Source organism: Prinia subflava, chromosome 3 (assembly GCF_021018805.1).
Source record: "Prinia subflava isolate CZ2003 ecotype Zambia chromosome 3, Cam_Psub_1.2, whole genome shotgun sequence".
In the NCBI taxonomy this organism is placed as follows: Eukaryota; Metazoa; Chordata; class Aves; order Passeriformes; family Cisticolidae; genus Prinia; species Prinia subflava.
The window spans coordinates 20,399,866-20,414,908 of record NC_086249.1 but is presented as its reverse complement, the minus strand read 5'-3'; the positions used below and the strand labels follow the sequence as shown (position 1 = coordinate 20,414,908).

Sequence of the window (15,043 nt, the reverse complement as noted above, 5' to 3'; positions counted from 1 at the left end):
CTTTTTATTCTCTGGCTGAATGATCTACTGGAAAGAGGTGAGAATCACCAACTAGAGGTCTAGTAGCAAGGAGAAAGGTTAAATTTAAATGTGACAAAAGCCTGCGGCTTATGCCACAGAGGCTTAAGTCTCAACCTCCACTTACAGGCTGCCTCCTGGACTTAATTTGAAATGGTAAATCCTGTGTTGGTTTAAGTGTTCTGCTGCTGACACATTTGACAGTAAACGGAAAATCCACTGTATGTTTACTTAGATTTAACGTAGTTTTCTTGGTAGATATCTATAGTTCTCATGGAAAGAAAAACCACACAGAGCCATTTGAGATTTATTCCGTGACCTCCACATTTTAAAAAGGCTAAAACTTGTTTATGTATGAAACTATATGTATGAATTCACACTCATGAAGACATTTAAGTATATTTAGGTATCTCTGAATGCACAATAATGCATATAAAAACAAGCTTCTAGATGATACACAAATACACCTCCTTGGCAGCATATTACTTTGCAACTCTGATAAGCACACCCATCCATGGCTTTATTATCTCTCCCATACCTTTGCTTTCATTTCCTCTGCAGGCAGCACACCATCACCATACTTTACTCTTGTTCAGCCTCCATATGTGGAAACCGAAACGTAAGAGATTAAGATAACTGCTGGCATCCTGCCACTGCTGGGTGAGCTTCATGAGGCTGACTCTGAACAGTGAAGTGGAATGGCAGGCAGCCACAAGGATGTGCAGGCAGAGCTCTGACCCAGGCAAAGTGAGAAATAATTGGCGAGTGGGAAGGACTTATTTCCGTGCTTACTTCAGTAACAAAACATCCCGATATCCTTGAGATATAATTCTTTCACATTAACGGGCGAGGTTGTAGAAATCAAAGAATTTCCCAGCTCAATAAAGATACTTCATGAGGAGTCAGTGTGAAAAGAAAAAGCTGCAAGTTAACATATCTGTATTTTGGAATGTGTTTCTACTCTAAGCAGTCCTTCTACAGTCTTCTCACACTACCTTGAGTCACAGAAGTTCAATATATTTGTCTTCCTGATTTTGTTTCACTTCTACATCTTTGTTTCCATGCACATGCTTTGTCAAAGCACAAAGCAGAACAATAAGCACCCCAGACCCTGTGGGGATTTGTGTCCATGCTCTGCTTGAGAGCCTGAGTCAGTCATCACACAACAGCAGAGTTTTAAATGTGAGGGGGACCACATAACCAGGTGGACTTCACTTGAGAGAAAGCAATGATTTTCTATAGGTTGTACCAAGGAGACTGTTCATAGCAGCTCTAGGAACTTTCAGCTCCGAGATTTTCTTTTGCAAGCACTCAGGGATTGCTCAATGACAATATATGGTTAAAAAATCCCCAAATTTCACCTTGAAGATGTAGCTGTCATGGGAGGCAAAACCTCCATCAGAAGCAGAAAACACCTACCAGGACCAGGCATTACAATCATTGGGCACCATCAAGGTCAGAGTTCCTTTTCCTCATTGCAATCCATACTAAACTCATTAGCTCCTGGGCCTTCTGTGGGCAGTGTGTCAGTGGAAGCCACAAGTGAGGGCAGTCAAGATAACCAATTTTTTTTTTAAGTCCTCAAGGTCCCAAGAGGTACAGACCACAATAACTGTCTTTATTTTAATTGTGAAAACAATTTGGGGTTCTTCATTGCTCATGACCTTGGAATGTCACAAGTTTGCTTTGGCCGAAAGCTGGTTACGATGCAAATGGGCTGAGTGTGGCAAGACAAGGCCAACAGGACAGTGTAAACAAAGAGTAAGGAAAATGAGCTTTGGCACAGACAGGACATCAACAACCACCTCCAAAGTTGCTGGGAAGGTTATACAGTGATATCCTTTGTTTGGCAGCCTGTGCCAACAACTAGTTATGTTGGAGACTGAACAGGGAACACTTGGTTCCACTTTATAAAATTTGTTCAGTAGTTTCACATTGTCTGTGTTTCTCTTTCCCACCCTGCCATAACAACTTGTGTGATCAGTTTTCTCTGCCTCTTTAAAAACACCTTAAAAGCACAAGAGTTTCTATCTAGTGGACCATTCTAGGATGGACTCACAAGTAAAAATAATTATTTCTTTTAGCTGTCTGAGTGGAGATGCTGAAATGCAATGACCATGGGTACTGTAATTATTCCACAGTCACACCTCTTGGTGGATGGAGGATTTGCTTCTGTTGAATGGAGCATCTGTGGATTTTTGAAGCTGCATTTTAAAATCAAGTGCTGCTGTCAGTTACATGTTAGAGCTCCCACTGAAAGTGTGGAAAATCCTCTAGGTTAGCACAGTCTTTGTAATCAGACTAGTGCTTCAGTGATTAACGATGAGATGCTATTATGGCAAGAACTGACACTTACTGTGATTAGTTGATCAGTTTTAAACAGAGACAAGTGCTTATTTACACGGCTAACTATAAGGTTCTGGCATGTTCTGCTCCAGTAAACTGTGGATGCAGATGGCAGGACAGGGCGAAACTAGGTCCATATACAGACACCAAAGGTGAGATGCAGGGTTCCCAAGTGCAATCATTGTGGGTATTGAGGTAGTGGGAGAGGATCAGGACAAACCACAGCTGGTGGCCAGGATTGTCTGCTGTCTGTAAAAAAACAATCCCTCTGTCACTGCTAGATACAGTGTCTGGACTCTGTTTTCTGCCCTGATAAGGCATTTTTGTGGTTTTAAGTCCACCTCTGTTCCTTTTAAATCATGAGGTAGGACACAAGGCTATCTGAGAGGACAGCAAATCTCCAGAGACATTCCTTTTGGCATTCTGACCGTCTCTTGCCAGATGATGGGAGCCCAGGAGCCCTGTGTTGGAAGACCACGACTGAGGGGATGATAAACCCAGAGAGTGTCCAGCAGGTTCAAGAGTGGCTGCTCCAGATGGATGAGCATAAATCTACGGGGCCTGATGGGATTTGTCCCAAGGTACTGAAGGAGCTGACCAATATCATGGCAGGACTTTGCAATACTTTTCAGTGGTCTTGGCTGTCTGGAAAGGTTCCAGGTCAAGTGGAAGATGACAGTGTTGTTCCAGTGTTTCAAGAACAGTAAGGAGGAAGACCCTGGCAATTACAGGCCTGCCAGTCTCACTTCAGTGCCTGGTAAAGTTATGGAGAAGGTTACCCTGAGAGACAATTATCAGATCCTGATTGGGATGTCCTGGACCACCTACTCTGAGGCAGAAAACACTTGGGATAGCCTTGGGCTAAATTAAGGCACAACACCACCAAGCGAACAATTAGAAAGTTTTATTTATATAGGCTGCAACAATTAAAACCATGTGATGGGTTCAACAGCCTGTAGCAGCAACAATTTAAACCTTTCTGAGCAACAATGAACAATGTTGTGGCAACAAGATCTTTGAGCGGCCTATGGCTGCGGTGACCTAAACTTTCAAGCAGAGGAAGAAAGGAAGAAGGAAAGGTAGAAAAACAGAGGTAGAGCAAAAAAGACCCAGCCTTGTCCAGTTTCTAAATACAGAAAGGTAAATATATCTTTCACCAAAGAAAGATGTATGATATTGCTAGAGACTTCATTAGAGAGCAGATACAAATATAACCTTTATTTGGAAGGTTCATCTAGAGGTCAACTTCTGCTCAAGGCTCGTTTTTCAGTCCTCAGTCAGGGCCTGTTGTTCAGGCCTCAGTAGTTCACCTTCGGGATAAAATGTCCAGCACATGGCTGGGTAAGTCCAAGGGGCTCTGGGTGAGCAGTTGGCTGATGGCTCAAAAAGTTACAGTCAATGGGTTTACACCAGGCTGGTGACCGGTCACCACTGGGCTTCCCTGGGGCTCATTTTTACAGCCAGTGATCTTCAATGTTCTTATACATCATCTATATGGAGGAATCAAATGTAGGAACCAAAATTAAGTAATCTTGCTGATGATACTAAACTAGGAGGATCTGTGGATTCCCTTGAGGGTAAAGAGGCCGTGCAGAGAGATCTGGATACTGAAGAGCTGAGCAGTCACCAACCGTATGAAATATTACAAGAGCAAGTGCTGGATTCCCCACTTGGGACCGGGTAATCCTGAAATTTATCTATCCCAAAACCAGTGACCAGTGATAAGACTGGTGTAAACAGAATGAATCTGCATTAGTGGATGTTCAGCTTGGACATTAGGAACAGATTCCTCACTGAGAAGGTGGTCTGTCACAGGAACAGGCTCTCCAGGGTCACACCATCAGGCCTGTCACAGGTAAGGAGCTCACTCCTCTTAACTTTTTAAGAGTTTTAATAAATGATAATAAAGGGATAATCATAAAGCCTGGCAAAGCCAGTACACACCCATTTCTTCAGTCTGCAGTCTTTTATACCACTCCAGTTGTATTACTTAAATGATTTAGCAAATTTATTCTGAGCTTGTTGATCACAATTTTGCTTCAGATTTTTGCAGCGTTTGGGTAATTTAATAATTGCGGACATTGGCAGTCTAGGGCGGTCTTTTGATGGTCTTTTGATGCCACTTTAAGCTTGATACTTTTCCTTTTATGATCTTCTGGTCTCTGCTTATGCTATCTTGGATATACACTTTGCAATAATATTCATATCTTAAAATACACCATTCACAAGCCCACCTACATCTTGTGAAAGCCTTGCTTCGCCTCTTACGGTGCCCACAAGCGATTACAAATTTTACCATACTTAAAATCAAATTGAGACTTATGCTAATTATCTACAAACAATTACAACTTTAAAACAAATAAATTTTAGCAAAAGCCAACTACTACGTAACCCGTTTATAATCTGGATGATGCTTTTAGTCATGTTGTTTAGTTTTAGGTAGTCCTGCTCCTAGAGGAGAAGGGAGTTGGACTTGATGATCCTTTTTGGTCCCTTTCAACTTGAGATATTCTGTGATTCTTTGATTCTACAAATAAGGATCCTGAAATAGAAACAGAAGTATGACATTTAGCTCCTCCAATTGCATTTGAACCTGCTTTGTGATTTGAAACAGACATAGCAGAAGCACTCTAATAATTGTAGTAGCCCAAGACATTACTTTTCCACATATGCCATATAAAATGGATTTCTCAAATAACCAATGACCCACATAGCCACAGATTTCTTTCACTCTCATTCACTAAAAATAGCATTTGTCAGAAAATTCGAATACATTGAAATCAAATGCTGAAGCACTTATATTAGTTTTGCTAGATTTTTTTTAATACTGTCCTTCCCAGCCAAGGATGTGAACCTATTCGTCCAAGCAAAGTTTCTTGTCTTCAGGGACACAGACTTTCAGCACTGTTGAACACACTCTTTTCTCTCCTGCTTTTCAGGAGGTCTGGCACAAAACAAAAACAAAATAACAACAACACCACAAAAAATCAAAACCAAAACCAACAACAACAACACAAAAAACCAAAACCAAAACACAAAAACAAAGGCTGACTTTTCCCAGGGTACAGACATTCTGTTTTGAACAGCTTTTCTCATCTCACAGAAACTGTAGCTCTTCCAACCAGTCACAGAAATTGCTGAATGGAATCTGGAAGGGACTTTTAATGAACTATGCAGGACCCCAGTGAACTGGAGGTGTCAGACCACTGCAGACATTGAGAGAAAGGGGCTGAGTAGCACCATTTGGCAAACTGAAACCCATGCTCAGATCCAGGTTAAAAAGGAATCTGGTGGAGTGTTTCTGAGATGAGACTAGAGTTCCAGGGAAAAATCGAGTAATTTCCCACCCTGGAACCCAAAGGAGAAAAACTGCACTCATAGCTTCATAATATTATTGCCTTTTTCAATCTAAAAATGAAACCTGAGATGATTTTAGTATAGGAGGTAATATAAAAGTGGATTTTTATTTGGAGGCCTCCAGGAGCAATTATGGAGAATGTCCACAAAAGCCCCCCCACACAAGGTGAATATAGTTTTGACTGGTTTCAGGAAATTAGCATAATTGATAAAAACCACCAATTAGGAGGACAAGTGGTGATGCAACTCCCCCCCTGCAAGTCAAGCACCTTCTCTGGAGCCCGCCCTTGGTACTAGATGTATTTGTTTATGAAAATGTGTCCCAAAGACCTTGTTCTCAACCTTGGTTCCTAGGAAGGACCAAGATAGGATGGGGGCCTTGTATCACCCAGGGCTTGGAACTCTGGAATTTGATTTGTCTTCCTGCCTAGGGAAAAGGCACAGAAAAGTACTGAGAAAACTAGCTACAATAAAATAATAGGCTACAGAGCTTCAAATATATGTGTGAAGAATACAGAGAACATATAAAAAAAAAGAAGCCAAAAACCAAGACGGCATCAATATGATGGAAAAATATCCACAGTGCTTTTCTCCCAGTGGGACAGGATAGTCCCCATGATTTTAGAACATTACTTTTTTCAAAAGCCTGCTGCAGTACCCTTAAAACTCCAACTAGAGCTACATGTGAACAAGGGCTTCTTTCCTGCTCTTTGCAACTCAGTTGTCCTAGACTGCAAATCATTTCGTGTGATTCCCTCTATCTCTCAGAGCATACTGACCGTGAGGATATTTTTGAGCATTAAACGATATCTCCGTATCTCTGTTTCAAAGTCCTCCGGCGAGAAATCGTAACAGACTCCACTTTGTATGAAGATGCGCAGACAGTGCTTATAGTCTGGAGAAACAGAAGCAAGATAATTAACCTGAGTTTATTCAGATACCAGAGAAGCTCAGGGAACAAGACTTTTTAAGCTCTTCCCTGTGTCCGTATCGCAGAGACAGGTTGGCCACGGATAGATCAGCTGATGGATGCTGTCCACTCCATATTTGGAACCAATGCCATTCACTCTGGGCAATTTTTTAACCCCCTTAAACTGCAGAGAAGCACTTCAGCCAGCCTTATCCCAGTGACTGCATCTGTTCCCTTAGGACAAGGGAGAAAGACCATATCTCCCATTCCCTCAGGGGTGCTGTAAAGATGGTATCTCTAAACAAAGGAGAATTTTCATCCAGATCTGGTTGCTAAGGGTCCTGCCTCTCTTGTCCTGCAGTATTTAAACATCTTTTTTTTTTTTGGATATGACTCTCATTCACTGCACGGTGATGGCTGTGCCCCCAAAGAAGCTGAGTGGAACATGGGGCACCATAGAAGCAAGCCCATACCCAATCCACCCATGCACAAAGTTCACCAGCTCACCCCTTCCCAGTCCCACAAAGCATGGGAAACCTTGCCTGCAACTTCCATGACTTGAATGGTTACTCTCTGCAACTTGCTAAGTTCCTTCAGGCCTTTGCAGTTTTTTCCGTCATCTGCGTAGAAGAGCCGTGCTACAAATATGTCTATTTTCACATTGGGATATCTGTTCAGGAAATCCTGTATTTTACTGCAGCACCTCCAGCAGGGGCTATAGGACAGGTACAAGGTGATGGTACAGAAACCGTAGATTCTTGGCTCGAAGATTTCCTCCAGGAAGTACACTTCCGCATGCTTTTTGTCATTTCTGACCCAGTGTATCCAATCGTTGCCACTCCCATTCCACTCCAGCTGACACAGTAGGTATGTCTCATGTGGATATTTGCGGGGATCAAAGTGACTTCTTAATGCCCTCCGAGATATATACATGCTGAAACAGAGGACAAACTTCAAGGAATCACTGGTTACAACTTTGGTTTTCAGTAGTACTCGAGCACATTAAAAAGCAGGAGGGTGGAGGAAATCAGAGGAGAACAGAGAAGGGCAAAGCACGAGACAGCAACACAAGGGAAGCAGAGAGGCAGGCACCAGGCAAGGGAAAGGAACTAAAGGAACCAAACCCTGAACTGCTAATGCTCCCCTAGTCTACAGCTGCATATGGAACTTTCACCGCCTCCCCCCTGCCTATGCCTGTCCTCTTCCCCATCAGTGGGAGTGTTTCTAAAAGCTCTCTATATTTTGTGTGTGTCTGATATTTTTACAAGGCTCCTACGTAACCTTTTCCAATGTAGGGAGCTGTTGTGAATTCTGTAAAAACTAATAGAAAAAAAATGGAAAGAAAATAACTGTGCTGATACACTATGGAGCTGAATATTTTTTGTAATTGGATTCTCTTGCTGTTTGTACTTTCATAAGGATTTAGCACAGCCAGCACCGTTCAACATGAGAGAAGAAAGAAGTGCCCTATGCAAAAAGATGCAACTCCCAGGATGGATATTTTCTGAGTTCAGAAAGGACCTCTAAATATTGTCAGTTAAGGAGCTATACAAAGACTGCCAGTAGTCTTGAATATATCTTTTCTACTCAGTAATTATCCATAATACATAAATAATGAAGTCTCCAGAGGCACTTTGTGGCCTTTGTGCAAGTGCCTTATATAGAGATTTATATGAGAATGCACTTCAGATATATGTTTTTCCACATTAGAATAATTCAGAGTAAATCTAGTAGACAGCTGATCAGATTCTGAAGCGAGGAGCAATAAGCCTGTAAATTGTTTTATAGATTAGTACTCATTAGTAACAAAAACAACAAACCAACAAACAAAAAGCACAAAAAACCACCAACGAATAAATATAAAAGTCACAAAACCCCAGTCTGAACTAGGGACAAACGAAATCTTGCAGAAAAAGTAACTGTTACATATTCTCTCTCTGCAGGACTTATCACCTATGTAAAAAAGCATCTTATTTATCTGAAGGCTTTGTCTTCTTACCCTGTCTTCTTCCTCAACCCAGCCTCCTACACTTGAAAATACATATGCACACAAAATAGTTTATAAACCACAGGGTGTGTCTCTCTTTATCTTGTCCATGTAAACTCCATTTATATAAACCAAAGAAACCACACAGGCAGATTTCTTTATCAGACTTTCTATTGAATTTATGTAAATGCAATAACAAATGTAAATGTCACCAAATGTTTAATTCTTGTACAGGAATAACTATTTCATTATATGTAATTCCTTTAGTAGGTTCTTAAAAAACACACTAAGAGAGACAAAATTGAAGCACAGACTGAATTCTTATGCTTTCTCATTTGAGGTGTTAAGAGATGCACTTTTTCAATTTATATTATGTTAATTGGAAGTTAATGTCTATTACCTTAAATTTCCATAAAACTCAACTTTTAGGGAACATATACCTAATAACACAATTATATGTTCACAATAAATATATAAAATATGTGACTGGTTGAAGTTCACTAAAGAAAATTCATCAAACTCCCAATATTCAAGCCAATTCAGTTCATCTATTTTTTACAGAAGGTACCTTTAAGGTTTTGGAAAGCAATGTCACAACAGATTTCAGAGATCTGATTCGTTCAAAGGTAAGTGTAGATGTTCACATCTGATTATAACACACAAGTCAAAACTTCCAACTCTTACTTAAACAGTTCTTAAGCACCCTCTTGTCTGTGTTTTGACCATAAAATACCGCACTTTGGACAAGCTATTGCAATGGCTGTCCTGTGCATATTTTCAGGGACATAAAGCTATTTCTTTAGAACAGTCTGGAAATACACTAATCTTCAAGATACAGACACCTTAGGGATGTGTTAAGCCGAGTGAAATTTACAGTGTAATCAACTTACTGCAATATGACCAAAAGTCTCAATTCTTATTATTATTTGCTACAGCTATAAATTGCAATTTTTAAATAGTAGATTAATGAAAATTTAAACAACACTACCAGAAGGACAAATGAGAAATTTTACAACTGTGAAAAACCGTTCACACACTACAGACTACACACAGAATGGAAGCGTTCATTTTTCTTCCCAGGTCAGACAAGAGAATACTTAAAGTAAATTGTGAGTCTACAGACACATTGCTCAAATCCATGCAATCACCTCAACTCTTTTTTTTAAATTTTTATAGTTATCACCAACTGTCCTTCCCGTGCAGCACTGTTATTCATGGTACATGTCTACACACAGAGCCTAACTCCAAAAAATTGATCACATAACAGCTGTTGATACAAATATGAGACAAAATTCATGGTTAGCAAATAATTAAAGATATAAAGAAGAAAAAAATATTTTTCTTTCTAAATTGCATCAGTCTCATAGAGGTGAACTTGTAATCCTTTCAGAATCTGAGAGCTGCAGAGACACGCACTGCAAAGTGTGACCGATAATTTGAAAGGTGGATTGTACCCCAAAATGTTTAGAGAAATTAGGGCAGAAAATGGCAGAGGCAACGTAACTGTCTCCTAGACTTTATTTGGTTTTTTTATTAATAGGCAGCTGCTACGTAAATGTGCATTAAACCTTGAAGATGTATGGATCGATTACAAAATATATTTGAATATGTGTTATTTATGTATTTCCTACTTTATGGTCCCATCATCCGTAACTTGAACAGGAATGCAATGAGATTATTTTAAAATATACTAATTTTACAAAAACTAGCTCCTAATACAAATATCTCTCTTATTAAAACTGTGTAATAAACTGCATCATTATAGATATTTAATAATTTTCCTTCCTTCCTCTAACACTTTTTTTTTTTTTTTATTAGAAACTATTTAAAACTCTGCTCATTGCAAGATAATAATAGTAATAATGGCAATGTCTAAAAATACATGAGCATAAATCTGTCAAAACTTCTTTAATGCGCATTTTTGCCTCTTGCACAACCGGGACACCTCTTTAGTAAACTTTGCATCAAAACTTCCCCCTGGCTCCCCCCTCCACTGAACAGAAGTGTCTGAGACACTTTATTTCGGCTGGTAGGGGCGGTGTCAACACCTGCAGAGTGCCGAGCACGGAACAGGCACTTTCAGCTTCTCCTGCAGCCCAGCGCTGGGGCGAGGCAGCTCCCGCCTCAGCCCTTCCCCAACACCCCCATCTTCCCTGTGCTTTTGTCGGCACCTGTTGTCCCTCGGTGGCTTATGGCTCCCGGGAGAGCTTCTAAACCGGGGGGAACTTCCCCAACAGGCTCGGACTCAGTGCAGCCCCTCGGCCCCTGCAGTGACACCCGGGGACAAAGGTCCCGCTGCCACCAGCGCTGCCCTCGCCTCGCCCAAGCAAGGCACAGACCCTGCACAGACAAACAGCCCTCCCCCGGCGCTGCAAAGCCAGGGCTGCCCTCGGGTTGAAGCAGCAGCAACAACACAGAGCTGAAGCCGGAGTGCTTCTTTTAGGTCAGCAATTCCTTTTACCCTCTCAGCCCTCTCCCGCGTCTCCCGTGCATGGCTTCTCCTTTCTGCGCTGTCCTGCTCCAGTCCCTGCAGCCGGGGCTCCACGCACGGCCACACACCGAGCACACCCCGGGCTCTGCCGGGACAGGGTGGTGACACAGGAGACAGGAACTCTTCGCCTGACCACGAGTGGTGCCTCTTAATGACGTATCCAAACACGCCTGCCCCCAGCAGTGCGCTCTGTTCTTCCCTCACACCTTATCTGAGCGGGGGGTGGGGGGGTGGGTCTGACACACGTTTCCAGTTAAAAAAAAAGTAAAGACTGAACCACCTCTTTGAGGCCTCCTTACGAGTTTCAAAGGGACGATAATGCTTCCTTGGCAGAAAAACGTGGTTTATTCTTCTGTGTAGGAAACTGCTCCAAGGGTCACGGTTGTTCTTTGGGGCACACAGACCTTCCCTGAAGCACCTGAAGCTCTGTGGAAAGCACGGTGGTTTCGCCTTGTGTGTTGCCAGATCTCTGCACGCTGTCACAACTTCATCAAAGGTGAAGTGCTCACAAGAACCACTCGTGAGAGACTTCACTCACAAAGTGTCAGCAAAGCTTCCTCACCTTCCCTACTGTGATAAGCAACATGGGATAATTCGTGTTATAGTGTATATATAAAATATGATGTAAGATATGTCATTAAAAACAAATGAAGCAAGCAAGTCGGGCTTGTAACAAACGCACTTTAGGATGAACAACAGCTGCTGCCAGGAATCCAAGGTGGACAATACCCTGGCTGGAAACGTGAGAAACACCGAAATTAACAGGAAACGGGATGGGCAGAGCAGATGGGCCCTTCTGGGCGGTGAAGTGCCCAGCCATCAAGAACAATATGGATCTAGCAGCAATATCGGGAAAGATGCCCCTCTATTCACCATTTCATCTCTCTGTTCAGGCTTTCCGAGAAACTGAATTATTATTCATCTTTCCCTTGGAAGCCCCATTCAGCAGACTGGACGGCAGAAAGAAACTCATACGAATATGAAGGAAAAGAAAGAAGACAGAATTATGGGGGCCACAGGCAAAATAAACTGTATATAAGGGGACCCCAAAAAGGGCTGAATTTGTGAACAGAGGGACTACAGTGCGATAGAGGCCGTAGTTAAAGTTCACCCAGTGCCGATCTCCCGGTCTCGACACTGAACTTCCAATTGCTGGCTTGTCTGAAATTTCTGTAAGTTGATTCTTTAATTAATAAAAATTGTTTTATTAATTGGGAATTGCCTAATATTTATAACAGTAGACAAAACAAATCCTTTTCCTGCTGAAGACCAAGGACAGCTTTCAGGCCCAAAAGCATAAACAATGGTAGACTGAAGGGAGAAACAAGAAGGATGAGATCTCACGGCCTGGAGCTCTGGTTGGACAATTAAACCCCAATACGCAGATGGACCAAAACTTATAAAAGTGTAAGACCTTGTGATATATGGTGTGAAATAACTCGTGTTTGTAATCTGTGGTATAAAATAATTCGTGTATTATAAAAATATACGGTGAAAAGTTACTCAGGCTTGGGGGAAGAAAAAGTTCAGGAATTGTGAATGGTCCTGCCAGGAACTCAGGAAAGGACTAAAATTTGCAATAGAAAGAAGGGTGGCTCCAAAAAGAGATGGGCCCTGTCAGGAGATGGATCTAACAACGACCCAGTGATTAACACTCCATGTGGATCTGGCCTCCATCATGCTGGGCACTGGGCCTCTCCTCGGAAACCTATTCAACCCACCCGGCAGCAAAGAAAAGGCTACATGAATATGAAAAAGAAACTGGAGGAACAAAAGAAGTATGAGGCAATGCCCTGTCCAGCCCAAACAACCCTGTATATAAACCGGCTCCACAGAGACTGACATTGTGAACAGGGGAGCTCCGGTGCGATAGAGGCCGGAGCTAAGTTCACCCAGTGCCGATCCCAGCTCGGCACTGATTTTTGCTTGTGGTTTCTCGAAATTCTATTTTGTAAATTATCAATTAAATTCTATATTAATATACTTGGCTAATCATTTATTGCAACATAGTGACTGGTTGTCCATTTTGTGACCATTCTAAGTCTACCTTGGGTGTAGCCCTGGTGAGGCTCTTGTCCTGCCCAAAGTGTACCCTTAAGGCCTTTCAATAAATACCTGCTTTATTGTCTAGCTCTGTCCAGTCTTTGTTTCAAGTCAGCCTTCCTAAAGCATCACTTGAATACAGGGTGCCCAGCATCTGACAAGGTCTTAGATTTACTTGCTGTCTATACTCCTCTTCCTATTCTATATTATTAAAGCAGTTGTTTTTTAACTCATGTCTTGTTGTTGCCATTTGATTAAAATAAACTGTATTTAGCTAGTAGAGAACCTTATAGTTGACATTAGTAGTAGTCATGCTAAGGCTTGGTAGGCCGCGTATAACCTGCAGATGAACTATTATAGTGAAATTTGTAATGTAAGCAGTGTAGCTAAGAGATAATCACTTATCTAAGGAATGTACCTTTTGGCAGGAACCTAAATGTCAAGAAGATAATAGTACCAGGTGTTAGAATTAAGTAAGATTTTGTTACGATGAAGAAATCATGTAAAGAAACATATAAAAACCCTGTAAAATTTCTGTGAGATGGGGCTCTGACTTTGGACGCTAGTCCCAGGCTCCCAGGGCCCTCAATAAAGCACCGCATAAACGACCTCGGTTGTTTGTGTTTTCTTCGGATCGGGCAACACTATTCTATATTATTAAAGCAGTTGTTTTTTAACTCATGTCTTGTCAGGCCTTTCTCTCTGAGAACCAGTATGTACCCTGCACCATCTCTCTTGCACATAATAGATCCTGGCCAGGCCACTAAGATGCACACATCTAGGAACTGTACTTTGATTTGATCCTTGTTGATCCCCTCCAATATTCAGAATATTCTATAATGCTGATGAGTATATGGATAAGAGTGCAAAGGGGAAAAGTCCATTTATTTTGAGATTCGTAAAGAAAAACTCCCATTTACTTTCTTTATGGCCTTTTCGAGTGTTGTTATAGGAATTTCCTATGGAAATATTTAGGAAATATTTAGGAAAGGTAGTAGCTCCCAAGTCCCACACAGTTCCTGTTAACCTAACCCCTACGCTGGAAAAACACAGTGCAGCTCAGCAGCAGTGCCAGTCCCCTTCCAGAAACATTAGCAACTGGCAAAACTCACAATCCTAGGAAGACACCAGGGAGTAGCTACAGTTAATCCTCCCCTCAGCAGCGTTCTGCTTGTGGAGTGGGTGCAGAGAGCTCAGCTGGCTCCGTTCGTCAGCTGCGGCACAGCGCTGCCTGATCAGGTCTGGAAACATTACTGTTGGGAAGGATGGAACAGGAAAGCCTTATAAATATGATGGCTTGGCAAAAGATTTTGAGAATATGAAACCTATAAGCAAAGTAGAAATGAAGGCGAACTTTGAGATGTAAGATGCCAAGCTGTTAGTTACTGAACAACTAGGAAACAATGGTTTGGCCAGCTGAAGGAGAATCCCTCTGGATTGAACAATACCCTTAGCAAATAAAGGGATGCCAAGCATCCAAAGGTTGACACATCCGCAATGTGTCAGGGAAGAGAAAAGGGGTCTAGAAACCAGCTTTTAGGGTTTAAAATGTAACCTGATATGGTAATGTAGTATTCTAATAGGCTGTATGTAGATTCTCTAGGATTTGTGTATTTTACTGGTTGGATGTTGTAAATTAGCATACTCAGTACAGAAAAAGATGTATTGTAAGCAGAACTTAATGTCTCTCAGGCATGCCAATAAGCTGTAGCTGGCAGCTTTTAGTCTGGGCTCTGTATCACCCACGATCCTGCACTGCTGTAACACCCACCACCTCTGCAATAAACAGAATTTTGGAACAGAGCTGCCTGGAGTCCCACGTCTCTCTCTGACCACTCGCACCAGGACATCTCTTACAATTACAAATGCTTTCATGGGACACCAAGCCTAA

At 41.7% G+C, this 15,043-nt stretch overlaps 1 protein-coding gene and 1 long non-coding RNA gene across 3 annotated transcripts; one reads left to right on the top strand and one right to left on the bottom strand.

Annotated features, from left to right (window-relative positions):
* Nucleotides 1-3,253: 3,253 nt before the first annotated feature.
* Nucleotides 3,254-11,301, bottom strand: LOC134548994 (C->U-editing enzyme APOBEC-1-like). 2 transcript variants are annotated; one of them, XM_063394304.1, is made up of 4 exons: nucleotides 11,080-11,300; nucleotides 7,174-7,565; nucleotides 6,501-6,616; nucleotides 3,254-4,906 (listed from the first exon to the last, which is right to left on the bottom strand). In XM_063394304.1, the coding sequence occupies exons 1-4, from the start codon at nucleotides 11,109-11,111 to the stop codon at nucleotides 4,892-4,894; spliced, it is 555 nt and encodes a 184-aa protein (XP_063250374.1). In that variant the 5' UTR covers nucleotides 11,112-11,300; the 3' UTR covers nucleotides 3,254-4,891. The 2 variants fall into 2 exon arrangements, with proteins under 2 accessions (XP_063250374.1, XP_063250377.1); XM_063394307.1 differs by lacking the exon at nucleotides 3,254-4,906 and adding an exon at nucleotides 4,913-5,308 and having other exon boundaries at nucleotides 11,080-11,301.
* LOC134548995 (uncharacterized) lies at nucleotides 7,589-13,760 on the top strand. The gene is made up of 2 exons (XR_010079966.1): nucleotides 7,589-11,061; nucleotides 11,470-13,760. It is a non-coding gene; the product is annotated as an uncharacterized LOC134548995 (long non-coding RNA).
* Nucleotides 13,761-15,043: the final 1,283 nt, after the last annotated feature.